The sequence below is a fragment of the Scomber japonicus genome, chromosome 18, assembly GCF_027409825.1.
Source record: "Scomber japonicus isolate fScoJap1 chromosome 18, fScoJap1.pri, whole genome shotgun sequence".
NCBI lineage: Eukaryota > Metazoa > Chordata > Actinopteri > Scombriformes > Scombridae > Scomber > Scomber japonicus.
Window position 1 is genome coordinate 20,769,353 of NC_070595.1, and position 15,618 is coordinate 20,784,970.

At 38.3% G+C, this 15,618-nt stretch overlaps 1 protein-coding gene across 1 annotated transcript in view; it reads right to left on the minus strand.

Annotated features, from left to right (window-relative positions):
* hs3st4 (heparan sulfate (glucosamine) 3-O-sulfotransferase 4) overlaps positions 1 to 7,406 on the minus strand; it is a 77,758-nt gene extending 70,352 nt beyond the window's left edge. Inside the window, exon 1 of the mRNA XM_053338356.1 lies at positions 6,811 to 7,406. Within this exon, the coding sequence (XP_053194331.1) occupies positions 6,811 to 7,406 (596 nt within the window). The remainder of the gene's footprint in view (positions 1 to 6,810) is intronic.
* Positions 7,407 to 15,618: the final 8,212 nt, after the last annotated feature.

The window sequence follows — 15,618 nt, forward strand, 5'->3', positions numbered from 1 at the left end:
ATGCACATGCTTGATCAGAGATATCTAATCTCCTCAGATTGGATTTTACTGCAGTTACTACAAATCTCCCTTTTTAAATTTTTTTATCCATTAATGTTCGTAATTCAAGGGTCAGGATGTTGTGTAGCCTGATGTCATGCCGCTACTTCAAACTAAAGTTGCTCAGATTATGACCTGCTGCTGTTGAGTCTTTTTCTACATCAAATATGCTTTTAATTTAATGCTGCCAAGTCCAGACTGTGCAGCTATGATTTTGATAAATGATGTATTCACCCCATAAACACTCGCTCTGCAATAAATCAGATCTTTTTACATTGGGTCAAATCCAGGGTGTTATAGTGAAACTCACAGAAGTAGAATGTAGATGTGGTGTGTTAGGAGGGTTCTGACAGAGTGATAAGTTATTCAGGATAGCTACCCAGCTGGTTTTATATGCAGCAATTTTTTCTTCATACCTGGCTGTATTGTCTGTTCTGCTTCTTAGCTGCCATTATCTGGGAGAGCCTAATGTATATCCTGTTAGGTGTTATATTGACAGACTTTATGAGGGAAAGATAATTTATAGCCTTCAGGAAATTGATTGTGTGAACTGGACATAAGTGGCTTGTTGTTACAGATTAAATGACTACTACTACTCATTTTATTGTTGTTGGAAAGCAGTTTTATTTGAAGCTCAGAATGTGTTAATCTGTGTTTGATATGGAGTAGATGTTCAGGGTGTCTATTCCCCTTCAGTATGTATTTATCCACCTGATACACAATTCAATACAACAATACCCATTTGTCTAACGGTCTAATTTGCTGTGATTCAAAGATGATTTGGTAGGATTCAATCAGATAATTTTCCATTATTCTGTTGCGTGTAACTCTCTTCAATCAGCAACAAAGGTGGTGTCACCAGTGTATTTAACATAATAGTTGGGTTTTTTGTTGAGATTTCAGACTGCGTTGTACAAGGTGGAGTCTGACTTCTCTCCTTGTGGGATTGTTTTCAGGAATTGGATGACTGAAAGTACTGTATGTTTCTGGGAATCCTAAGAGTGGGATGGCTTACACACACACACACACACACACACACACACACACAAACACATGTGTGTGTTTTATCCTTGTGAGGACACTTATTGACATGATGTATTCCCTAGCCCCCTTAAACTTCACAACTATGCCTAAGCTGAACCTTCATCCTAAACCCAATGCTAACCTGAACCTTTGCCTTTGAAGTTATGAGGACCGACTAATATGTCCTCACAATACACAAATGTCCTAACAATGCTGGTTTTCAACTAATACTGTATACATTCTCTCAAAGATAGAAAGATATGCACGCATGCACACACACACACACAAACACACCAGAGGCAGGGCACAGAGACAGAGTTACTTGAAATTTGCCCAAGATCGGTGTTTCACAGCTGTATCGATTTTTGATGAATTTCACAGAGAATGTGGTTCAAATCTGTGGTTCTGTCGATGTAGCTGTATCTCTGACTCTTGCATTGATTTTTCGATATTTATCAGTTCAACTCTGCACCTCTAGTAGATATAAATACTAGACGGTACCAAAGTCTGAAGTTAGAACAGCAACACATATACAAAATGCACATTCATACTTCAACACAGAGTTACTTGATAATGAATTTATTACATATCTCCATTGTTACATTGAAAAACCTCAACATAATTCCTCTAGACTAGGTTCTATCAGTGTGAAGAAAGCTATTCTTACTCCTTGTGAAAAGACTGATATACCTGCTCCCACTTTGCTGACTGTCCAGTTCACACTTCAATGCAGAGCAGAATTCCATTGAACCTCGGTAGATGAGAAACCTGAAGCCTCCTGCTGTATTATTTGATCTGGTCACACATGCTTTTCAACTGGAATTAATCTAAAACGGACAATCTGACACTTTTCAAAATTGTGTTCTTTTTAACAGTGTAGTAGACTTTTATTGTCGCTGTTAATCTGCCGCTTAACTTAAACCTTGAAGTGCTTGAAGTACATATTTTCTTTTTTGGAAGATAATACTTTTTAACCATGATCATAAATCAGAAAAATACCCACCTTTTCAAGAAGATTCCTTTGTCATTCATACCACGTTTTCTTCTACCTGTCTCCAATGATCATTAATACACAACATGACTTAGAATGGATAGAAGAACATTCTTATGATTATTTTTTGTTATTTTTAGATTCTTGCTCTGGCAGTTTCTCCGTTCAAACTGTATTTGTTAACGCTAAAGTAAACATTATTTGTTTGGCATTTTGCAAAATTGCCATCAGCCTCACTAATAAGCCCTCATTAGGCCGGTATTTAATTTGTGTGAATTTCTGCTGAGAATGCTTACCCACAGCAGGCATAAATCTTCACGTATGATCAATAATCGATGAGATTCTTTAGCGCAATTTATGAGGCACATTATCTCTCCACTAAAGTATATAAACACTGGCGCAGAGCTGAAGCAACATTTGTTGTAATGGTCATAACACATCAAACACTTCCTATTCCGGGATGGGCATTTGCACCAGGTTGAGGCATACTCGAGAGAATAGATAAGTTAAATCCTTGTGGTGGTGGCTCATCCTCTTTACTCAGAAATAGAGGCAACATTAGAAGCGCCAATTGGCTGATGAAAGTCCTCTGTGTACGGTAATGATGGCACTACATTGCTAATTGCTTGTTCAAGTAAGCCCAAAACACACTGGAGAAACTGTCCAAGAGTACTAAAAACAGGAAAGCAGCACCAATCACCAATCTGGGCCTGTCTTTGGAGGCTCATACCAGAACCGTACTAAACTTGGAATCCTGATATGAATTTAAGATGTTTTCTGAATTTCTGCAGAAATGTTTGTGGACGTAGACACGATTTTACTAGATGCTAAAACTGGGTTTGTGCCTAATCCAAAAGTGATCACTATCAGAAAACATACATGACACAGTTTTTACTTGTTTAAATTTCAGGAAAAAAACAGATTGTAATTGTTTTGACATTATAATTCTATTGGCATTCACATGCTTTCCAGGAATGGGAAAGATGATGGATTACTAATGGTGTTTAATCTTAATAGTTTGATATGCTTACTAAGGGTGTCAGTAATGTGTCATTTTAAAGTAAGTAAGTACGCATTGTCTAATGTTTGTCAGAAAAACAAGTATGATCAATGTCTAAACAATCTCTTTTTTCAGTACTCTCACCTCTATTAATTCTGTTCATTTTATCTTGTGCACCAAGTTGAGATTGCATAAAGCTGTGACTTAGTTCACACTCTTGTCTGCATTCACTCACACTTGCCAGAAAATGTCTGAGTTGCGATCTTGAGAAAACAAATGGTCCTTCTGTTTTTTTCATGTAATTCAAAACTAAAAAGGGCAGTCATTAGGTCTCGTCCTCTATATGTAACAGACTTATAGCCCCTCACATTAAGAACTGACATGTCGCTGCCTGTACTGACTTCAGAGAGAGTCTGGCAGTAACTGTGGTATAGGAGGGGTGTGTGTCGTTACTACCCACATATAAAGAGCTTTTTTCCCCCTCACAACTGCTGCAGACGTTTGAACATGTAAAACATTACCCACTGCCGTTAGCCAGTCAGGATAATGACAACATCCTCGGAAGAGCTGATTCTTTATGATATTTTGTGAAAAGCATGTAAAGATGCCAAGAAAAAGGATTTACTATACAGCTCTACCTACTTTACCACAAGGTGATTTTTAAATTTTTTAATGAGGTGTCTAAAGTAGAAAGGGAGCAGATAAATGTTTAGGATCAAACTGGAAAGTGGTATAAACTCATGTTGTGTGCTCACATTTCTTAATTTAACATTCAAATCTGTTTACTGTATAATTACCGTATTCAGATGGGCTAACCATGCTAGTCACGACCTTCGGTGAACCACTTGATACTGCAAGATCAACAGCTCCAGGCAAGCCTGAATTCATCCACACGATATATCCTCACTTCATGGCAGGTTCTTTAATTCACAGCACAGGGCTCAATGTTAAGACTGTGTTTTCTTTCCTCTAGAGCATCACACAAAGTAACACAGTAACGGAAAAAGTAATCCCCAAAACACACACACACGAGAAAAAACCTAATACTTTATACCATGCACACTCATACACACAACACACACTCTACAGATCACTAAACATGAGTATATGTAGGATAAACTGTAAAGGCTATCACAAGTAAAAAAAAAAAGAAAAAAGGTTGAGTTAACAACATGTAAGCACTTAGATGCTGCATTTGGGTTATATTCCCTATAGTTATCTATCATATCCATCAAAAATGTCAAGCAGGTGTTATTAAGACAGTTCCAAATTCATGAATCACATTTTATGAGATTACGGGTCTCATTCAACTATACCAATGTCAAATGGTTGCAAACATCTGTAACTGATCATAATTCCTCTTCCATTAAGTGCACATTAGCCTGAGCATCACAGACAGAGAAGAGAGATGCAGTATAATGCATCATTTAGAAACAAACAAACAAACGTGATCTGAATGAATGCATTTTAAATCAGTATCTGGTATGAGGATTTGAAGAAAAACAACCTTTCCCATGTTGTACTATGTTTCACACTGACCATTAAAACAAGCAGAAATCCTTCCTTAGTGTATCCACCTCATTATTGCAAAACCCATATTGCTTGTATATTTCTCTCCTCCCTGAACACACCACTCTAAGGTGAACATTGTACACGGGACAATGACATATATAAAATTAAGGTGCCTTCAGGGATTTTTTTGCCTCAGGGGGCCCTAAAACACACGAGCACACTTATTATTATTTATCTAAGCACGTCATCTTCCTGTCTAATGAGCCTTTCGCCGTAAGCGTAATGAAACAGCTTGCATTAACACAGGCTAAATGAGCAGCCGAGAGCTCCCATGTCTATGCAGCAAGATGAAAGCAGATGCTCTGCAACCCAAACACCAGCGTAACAGACCGGGTTCTACGGAGAAACAGAAGGGACTTTGAGTCAGCGTCATTCTCATCAGCTCATTGACTCCATTAGAAAATCTTGAATTCCCCTGGTCAAACATCATTATGAGAGAACAACACCTAACTGAGCCATGACCAACTGGCCATGATGAACCCTCAAATTGATTTTTCTCACATAAACACGGCAATGATAAACAGGTTCTTCTCTGGCTATTAAACCTGGACTCAAAGTGAATGTCACCATCACACAGATGAAAGGTGGTGTAAACAATTCCCACTCCTTCGAGAGCCAGCTGCAAAGCGAAGACAAAGGGTATTTCAGAAAATACAGCACTTACATAACATGCATTTACATGTTAGATTATATACTATCAAAACATATGTAATTTAGGTGAAGGAAGTGTTCTGGTAATTGATAGCTTTGAGTGTATTCATGAGAAACAAGAGAATACCGTGACTTCTACACAAGAAGAAAAAAGATGTTATTCCTTCTCCTTTGTATATGAAATACATCTTTCATGCATTCACATGATGTATTGCAATGCATTGTTAAAAAAATTTAATTTTCTGTCTTAATCTATGGCTGCATGTATTTGTAATAGGTTTGTAAAGAAAACTAAAACTTTCATCAGGAATAAACTGAATAAGAGGCATACTCTGGTACTCAATGTCAAAAAAAGACATAAATAAAATCAAAATGCATAGATTGTTTATTATTAGGGGCGTCATATGATTATTTTCTCACAGTGTGTGGAGATGATTTGTGTATTTCATGTCTGCCCGTGGATAGATGAACCACACCAAAGCACACACCCTTCTATTAAAATAAACTAAAATATATTCTGTGACTTAAAATTGTGATTTTGAAATAAAAAGGTTAAATGGAACAAAACAACACAAAAGCCATATTTTAAAAAAAGCTTAAAACAAATCATCAACTACTCAGAAATACTTGTTGAGTGTGTTCGTGCATATCATCATATGTGTGTACACATGAGATGAGTGTTGTGTGATGCTGTCAAGTCAACTCACTGTGTGTTACAGTACATCTCTTGACATATGACAGACAGACAGGGCTGTGCCAGAGTATGATTTCCATCATCAAAGAAAGACCACTGTGAATCATCAGTGGGGTTCAATATATGATATGATAAATACACACCTTATGATTAAAAAGAAAAAAGAAAAGAAAAAAGATATGGGCTTAAGTAAAAACTGTCCAACTACAAAGTGTAAATGTTTTATATACTATATACTTTATATAGAGGATGAATACATCTCACATTATCCCTTTGGTGCAAGAGGAGTTAAATACTGTCATTTTTATGTTCACTACATTAACTATTAATCACTGTAACCAAAGTTTTTGGATTTATTTTCTTTTTGAATACATTTCCCCACAATTTGTTCGAAAAGGAAACTATTGCCATTCTTGTCACTGCTGTATAAAAAAGGGGGGTAAAAAATCAATTTGCAAAGATTTTAAACAGGCTTGAATAAGGCAACCCCTCACAGTGAACAGATGTTATTGGATTAGTGATGTAGCTGAAAGTATAGGTTGACTTGAAAAGTTTTCATCGCCACGCAAAACATTAACTTTAACAACCACGAGCGCAGAAAAATAATAATCACTGTGATAGATTAGACACCTAAAACAGGTTTTAAATATCTCTGAAGCTAATTTACAGACCTTACTAAAATAAAATCTACATTCAGAAATCAGAAATATAATTGTATGTGTTAAGAAACTGTAAACAGAAACCTTATGTATGCACACTGTGTAATAAATGTAGGGCTAAAACATGCAACACACTGACACGGTCTTTATAGGGGGGGACGGAAACTAGAAAATAACTCACCTGTACCAGTCCAGCCCCTTTTCGTAGTTCCTATCAAAGAAATGTGGCTCATTCCCCACGGCTCTGACGTCCGGGTGCACCCTGAGAGCCTCCAGCAGGGCTCTGGTCCCCCCTTTCTTCACCCCGATGATAATGGCTTGGGGAAGTTTCTTCTCTCCATAATCCGAGGTGCAGTTCACCCTGAGTTCGCTGTCCGTGGTGCTGAATTCCTGGTGCTCCCTCTCCAGCGCGGTGGTGTGATACGCCGCCGCCGATTTAGTTGGAGACGCCTGAGTCCTAATCCATTCCACTGTCCTTTGTTCGGCCTCAGCATGATCCTTTACGGTGGAAATCGCTGTGGTTCTCTCGGCCTCGGTGAATTCGGTAAAGCCCTGGGAAGCGGAATAAAGTTTCTCCCTCAATGTCACAAAAGTTGTCTCCTCCGTCACCAGCCCCCCTTGATACGCGTAGTTCTCTTGCAGAGGGAACTGCAGCGAGTTGTAGCAGCTCATCAAGCTATAGAACAAGTAGGTGACAGAGAGGGAGAGGGTGAACATGAATAAGATTTTCCGGGGCACTTTAGAGGTGAAAACCGAAGTGCTGGACCAAAATGCCATCTCTGATAGCAGTGATCCTCTCAAAGAAGTGGCCAGACATGTTTCCACCCCGAGTCTTGCATGGACAAAATCAACAGCAATAATCAGTCACTATCAGCGCTGCTCCAGCTGAAAAAGCGTGAAGCTGGACCAAACCAACCTAATCCATCCAAAACGCATGTTTATAAGGACAGCGGGGAAATAGATCGTTAAAATTCCGGAAGAATATCGCGTCCCTTTTCTTGAGTATCGATTTCTTATTCCAAGGCTGACAGACAATGTCACAATTTATTGGACTGAACTTGCAGATTTGAGAGGCTGGAGGTCTGGCGTCCTTCCAAATGAGCAGCCTGGCTTCAACTGGATAGAGTATGATGGACGAAATCCAGGCATTTTATGAAGAGGGAGGGAAAAGAAGAAAAGAAAACGAACAGCAGAGTGCTTAAAGTAGGCTTCTTCTCATCAGCCGCTCAGCCCCAAGTCCAGTCCAGTCTGCGATGCAAGAGTGAATTCACATCCATCCAGAAGAGCTACAAATCCATTAAATCTTTCCAATTAGAAACGGATCCCCAACGCTTCTTTCTGTTTACTTTGTGTTGTAGAAAGTCGACAGCCTTTGCGCACATTCATTCACTCTTCCCACTGACTGCCAGAGCTGCTGCTCGCAGTCCTTGCGCCTTTTCAGATTGGTAGGATCCTACAATGTGTGCATCGGCTGGGTGAGCTCATCTGAACTGAAGCACTGTGGAGCCTCACAGCACAACTAATGTGTACACCCACTTTTTCCTTTATCCGTGCACAACTAGGGCCATAAACGTCAGATTTCCTTATCTGACACAGTTGTGTGTAAAACTGCTTGTCCTCATTTCCGTGACTACTTACAGAAATGGAAATTGCTGTGCTAAAATATGTGAGAGCTCATTACCATCGGTGAATTGTTACATACTGTATAACGTTCCCAATAAAACATCTCAGAAAGATTATTTTGATAGAGATTATTTTACAGAAAGCTCATGTCTGCACCCTGCTGGTTTTCTATGGAGCATCACATAAGTCAATTTACACAGAATACAGAAGGGGTAAAAAAGAAGTTTACCCTGATAAATGTAAGAGCAGGTTGTGTGAATCAAACTGGATGATGAGCAACAGTGTGTTGAAAATTAAAACGATGAGTCACGGGGTGTCATTTCTCCTCTACACATTTATAAAAGCAAGGGAACACATGCAGAAAACAATCCTGTGTTCTGCATTATGCTGAGGACGAGGATGGTGCTGCTTTGGCATATTATACACTGAATGTATTATACATGGATGCATTCTATAATTACTGATGAGAATATTCACTAGACCTTAACTTGTACACATTGTAGCCACAATATGAGGATTTAAAATTGCATGCCACTGCAACGTCGCCCTGTATTAGAGAATCTCATTCATTACACACCTCAACACACCAGGAAAGCCAGCATCACACTAAGTACTGGTTCACAAATAATTAGCCATGCCTGACTCTCAAAGCAGCGAGTGTTATATTTACACCTCTGTGTTTGAAATGTAGGAAATATTTATTTGTGCATGTAATGAACTCAACATGCAAACCAGGGGTGACACAGTCGTTTTATTATAGTGTTGCACTGTTAATAAGGAACAACAAAGTGTTTTTGCGTTCAAGTCAGAGTATACATACTCAAATCATCTGTCAACCTCACTAGAGAGACAAAAAAAATATTTCCATTGCTCACTTTCCCTACACAAAGTCAAGGTTTTTTGTTACCCAGTAAGGTAGCTACTGCAGGTGCTGTCTAAACTTAAAGAAATACTGAGATTTATTGTTCTCAAGTAAACTTGTAGACAGTTATGATTAAGTCAGTAATATTTTCTTATCGCCAAATATAAGTTTTATCCTGAAAAGTGTGATGCAACGTTCTCAAACAGTGTTATTAGTTTCCATGTCTGTCTTTGTTGGTTAAATTTGACTCAAAAGGCAAACTGCATTAAGAATGTGTATTCTGATTTTAGTCCCAACTTTATGTCCTAATCAATATCCAATATCATCTTTATGGCAAACTGTAAGCCTGTACGTAAATGACGCAGGTGATGGGGTGAGGGGGAGGAAAGCGTGGACAAGTGTTTGAAGTACAATGATTGCTGGGTGTTTGGCAGTCAAGAGAGCGTAGGAGAGCTCAATAGGTTTGTTGAAATTGTTGTACTCACAAATTGCCACTGGAGAAGCCGAGAGCTCTCTAACGCAAACTGCCCTGTTTGTAAATTCAGACTTCCTACCTGTCTAAGAGTCACCCTGTCAGAGATTTCTGAGCATGCTCAGACACTCAGAGCACAATGTGTGAGTGTTAACAGCACAAGTGAAGTGGTATTAAGACGACTTCCACTGCTCAATGCTGATGATAACTTATTACCAGAGCACAAGAGAAATATATTGACCCGTTTTATCTTCCCTTTGTTGCGTCTGTTATCGGAGACATTCATAAATCGCTCAGATGTTATCTGTCCCCGCGGAGGCTGAATGCTAAGATTGTGTCTATTTGCATTTACAAATAAGCAGTCACTCAGGATGAAATGGAGTTTACTGAAGTTAAGTTTGAGTCCAGGCAGCTGCTCTGTTACAAAGAGAACATTGGTTGTGTCAGAAGGCTAATATTAAATATGCATGGTCTACCTCACCAGCGGGCATCAGGTCTTCACAGGATTTAAAAGAGCACTGTTTTCCCAGTGCAAGTCAACATTAATGTATTCACTCCAGGAGATCCTTTTTGTTTTATGAAGCCATGGCACAGGCTAACTACACAATAACATCACAATTTACCAGCACACACTGACAGTATACATCATGATGAGATTCTGAGCCACAGAGAACATAGTGACCCTCTCAGCTGCTTGCATTAACATTCACCTCATGTCTAGATTGTATTCAGATATGAATTATCCATACTACATTTACACCTGGAATTAAAAATCTGTCTCAGCCATCCAATGTGTCTGCAGCTCCTCTGCAATTAGGATTTTCAGTCCTGATAATATCCAGTCAGAGTGAAAAATGCAAAATGATTCATCAGATTTGTTATAAATATCATCAAACAGGTCTAGGAGGAGGTTGTAACACTAAGTTTGCTTTAGTGTAGTTCAAAAACTACCATTCATACACATACAGCACATGTGGCCCACCAAGTTTAAATACACTCTACTGAGCTATCAGCCTTTGTTTTTCCCCTGTTTGAATATGTAAGAGGAAACTAATTAAATCCAATGAATTCAATAAGAATACAACTGACAAGACAATATCAAAACCTTCTTAATGTTTATACAAAAAAGGTCTTACATAATATTTCTGTGTAATGCTGATAATGACAGAGCAGTTTTTTCAGGGTTCTTAGTATCTTTTAAAATCAAAACTACAGCCTGGAGGCAGTTAGCACAGACAAGGTTAAAGACTTTACTGCATCTCATACAACTCCTGTCACCTGGTCTATGTTAAAGTGAAGCAGTGACAGAGCCTTCAGCGTCTGCTTTAGCAAAACAAGGTGCAACACTTTAGAGACTATTTTATACCAAAACCCCAAAGTCTATAAAACAATCCCTGTCCAAATCTGTCAGGCAGGGCACACGTGGAGTTCCTGTGCTGTCAATGCAAAATACATCAGACCCCTGGCACTTTCTCAATATAGTTGCAGCTCAGGAGCGGCTGCATCACCTTGAGATTTGGGTCCTCTAATATGAAATGACCTGATTGTGAACTCTGCCACCGTCTGAGCCTGTCTGGTGCAGATGAGATGAACGGCTACTGTGAGGAGGTTTTGGCAGGTACAGCCGTCCGGAGTGTTACTGTGCTCAGTGTAATTTAAGTCGGAGTCTGCAGCCAGACCGGCAGAACCACACCCTGTTGTTCCACTTGGGATGACACCAGCAGAGATGGTTTATCGGGCTGCAATTAGACAGGAGATGAGACAACCTGCCATACTGTCCTAGACAATGACAAAACAAAGTAAGAATAACTCTCTCTCAGGCCCCACATGCAATAAATCCTACACATTAAGTTACTGTATATTAAAGCAGTTTTTACAGGATATGCAAACACTGTTACTTTTTTATAAAATATATTTATCTAAAGTAAAAAGAATGTTAATACATGAACCTGGGAAACACACAATGCTCAGTAGAGTGGTGACTCAACCTCTTGTTTGTATTTAATGTAGACAACACAGTTCTTGAGGAAAATGCCTCTGAGTGATACTTGAAGGCATTTTTCTTATGAATTCCTTTGAAGAATTTCTAGGCAGTGAGATTGGAAAAATACAGATTATATCAACAGTAGACTGTGGGTAGATGTTATAAGATAGATATTGAAATTTTAAATGAGCATCATGGGGCATAGAATGTAGCTACTGTAACAACAAAGACTTTCTACTGAAATTTCTACAACCAGGAATGTCACATTTATTGCGATAAACCACCTTTATGTACATCCTACCGCCCAAAGAGAGATGTGAGACTCCCATGCTTTATTTCTGGGCCTGGCAAATCCATTTGGATCAGTATCACACAAACCTCTGTGGGAAGCATTTGGTTTCATTCGCATACCAAATCAGAAATCTGGTTAATGCCTGTGTGAAGGCAAGCTGAACAACAAAATGGGCAAAGCAAAGACACAAATTCCATGCATCCAGAGACCTGAAGCCTGCAGCCATGCATATAAACTAAATCTGGGATGTACAAACACAAGCAGAACGTGTAAATATGTGACCCGTTCTGTAGCTTTACATGACGGTTATGTACATTTTTGATGGGAATTTGTGTGTGTTTACAGTGGACATGCTAACATGCAAAAAAAATATTGTGGGTTTTTTGTATTCATATTTACAGTGCTTCCAAAATATTAAACCCATTTATCTTGGATGGTGGATGACCATTTATTAGGTGAAGAGAAATGCTGACTGGTAATCTCTTGTCTGTGTCTCCTATAGACACATTATAAACACAAGATAAAACCTGTTGATAAAGATGTAATATCGATGTACAGATGGAGAGTTTTGAGTTGTTGTATATTTAGACATGTTTGTTTTACACGATGGACTAGAGTTATATTCAGCACTTTGAACCTTTAACTGAAAGCTACAAGCCAGGATTTTGCAGTATTCTTAGGTTATCGTCTGCTTGGAAAACAACATGATGACCTGATCTAAAGATTATCTCACTATGAAGAAGTCTTCTTTTTTCCTTCAGGCCTATCCCCAAGCACCCTGTGGAATTTGGACACATCTTGATTCAATTAAAAGTGTCTGCTGCACACACATCCAGATGTTCAAATTTAAATTCAAACAGAGATTAGATCAGATTAGAGGCAAATTGTATAATTGAATAGGAAAATAATGTATGACATCCTGCCAATCACTGCTTTTGCAAAAAAAAAAGTTAAATGTCTGGACCCAAACTAGACTAAATTATGACTAAGTGTCTTTGTCACATAATCATCATTTTATAATGTTTATGAGTAGGTACAGTGACTACTTTGACTCTCTTAGACAACAGCAGAATTTGGCAAGAAAACAAATGTAGACATCATGCTGACTTTTTTGGTCCTGGTTCTCAAACTAATTTAATATAACAGTCTTTGACAAAAAAATACTCTGCTTTGACACATTTAAACACTTCTGAGGAATAAAAAGTATATAGAATATTCTCTTTTGATCAGCTTCATAGTCAGCAATGGTTTTAATGTTCAGCATTATTGGCTTTGAGTTATATGCATTTTGTTGACATAAAGTAATGTGGTGACAGAAAAACTGAAAGCCAAATAGTTGGGGATAATAGTGGGAGCTGACAGCTATTGATTCAGTTAGCTATTAAGCTTGTTCGTATACACTGCACAATTTCACATGATCGTGATTTATAGCAACAATCATTTGCACTGATGAGATACTTTTGTAAATTAGAAAAAAAGCATCTAGATGTTTGCCCCTGGTATGCGGACCGGTCTTCATTGGCCATTCATCACAAACATTCATAGCAGAGGTCCTGACAAATACTCAGATCCTTCAATAACCAAAATTGTTGTGGAGAACAGTTCTGCACAACATTCACATATTCCAGCAATCAAACTGGATAGTCTCTGTCCTCATGTTGTGATTCTTTCATAGATGCAAAAACTCTGAAATCCTGAGTGGGCTGTTTCCAACCAGATATGCTATCTGTCGGCCAGTTATTGTTGTAAGAAAGCTATTTTGCTATTTTTTTGTTTTTTAATTGCCGAACTTGCTACCACAAGTCAGCTGGGTCCACTGTCAAGATCACTAATTGATGCTAGGATGGACAATATTGATTTGTTTGCGCTAAGATTACAAATCTCAGTGGAGATAACTGTTCAAGAGCTGCTTTCTTCAAAGTGCGCATTTCAAGACCAAATACATCATAACACGTTGGCACAGCCTGTAACATTTCAAAGATGACTCCAAACCCGGCCAAAGAAAGACAGCCTTGTTTTTCCTGAATTTAGAGGACACTGCATTTGCGGCCTTCAGTATCCAGCAGTCTATTGCACCCGAGTTAATTATTTAGTAGTGCACTGAGGCGGTCATTGGAAAGTCGAGAAATATCTCATAACCATGTCATATTTACAGTAACAGAGTTGGACTTGTGTTGGCATTTAAGTACCACAAAGTACATCAATACTTTTGGTCTGTGTGGATTGTGTCATCTGTAGATGAGGCATTTCATTCCTTCAAAAGGATACATTTTCATTGGGCCACAGTTTGGGATACAGCTTGTGTGTCTGTATGTCTGCTAAAACACAAGCAGTCATGGTATTATGGAATTTGCGGTTGATCCTCATCAGGGAATCACTGGCCTTGTTTTAAAGAAAGCATATTAAGATAACAAGCCTACTCATGCATATCCTGTTTCACCTCTGCTTTTGGTTTGTAAATATTCTCCTAGACTATGTCAAATGCAGACTTATGTGTACTAATAGTTGAAATAAGCAAAATATTGACTAAGATAGCCGGCATACAGAAAACATAGCATAAGTATAGCAAAAGAAAAATTGACTTCTAAATTGGAGTTAGATTTTTTTTTCTTGCCACTATAGGTGTACTAGGTGTTTTTACACCTCTACTCCCGAAACAATAAACCACACACCACATCATATTTTTATGTAAAGGGGTCACTACTATAAAGATTGTCAGATTGTGTAATGTATGAATAAAAAAGTCACTATTTATTCATGTGTGCAATAATAAAACATGTATTATCTCTATTTCTGTATAACAGAAACATCAACTAGACTTTAAAGTTAATGAACTATAATCCATATGAATTATGTATTGGGACATAAATATATTCATACTATAAAGTTATGTGCATTCATATGAAGTATTTCTCTGCAGTTTCCTACAGGTCAAGATCACATCCTGTAAATATCAAAAACTACAGTATTGAATTTCACACAATTTTTTCAGATGGATATTGTTATTTTTAGTGTTTGCTATCACAGTAGTTGCTGCACTGCACAGTCAGAACAACAAGTCTATTAGTCATGATTCTCATCGCACTTTGATGCTGCAACTATATCCCCTCCTTTGTTTTCAAATGGCTAGATTGTCGATGCTGAGGTGAAATGATAGATACTATCCTTTACTTGATCAATAATTGTGCTTCCCTCCAGTGTTGACCAGGCTGCCACAGTGTGGACTAATTAGATGATAAAAAGTGATGGATGTGTATTAAATTCAGCTGGCCCTTAAGAGAACTCCTTTGGGCTTTGCCCCATTTCCAGCTGACCTTTTGGATCCTAACTTTATTGTACATGGATGCAGTTGTATCAATTTGTTGGTCTTGTAATGCAGGTATTGGCCTGCGGTACATTGAATTGCTGAAATATATATATTTTAATGAAAGAAATGTTACAAATATCAATGTGTAAATATATATACAGCATACTGTATGTGTGTGTTTGTGTGGAAACATGGAGTCAATTTGGCCAATTTTCACATCCCACCTATAAAACAAAGCATAAATCCCCATTGATCCTCATTTCAAAACACAAGATAATGAGATTTCACAAATTTGCTCCCAGATAAGTCACAGTGGCTTTGCTGCAGGAAAAAGGGACAAATTATCCCTACTGGAGTATTGCGAGAGAATCCAATAACCACTATGAATGGGTCATATGTTCAATAGCATCCTATGAGGACATGAGGAGTAGTCGGCCATTACTGAAGGG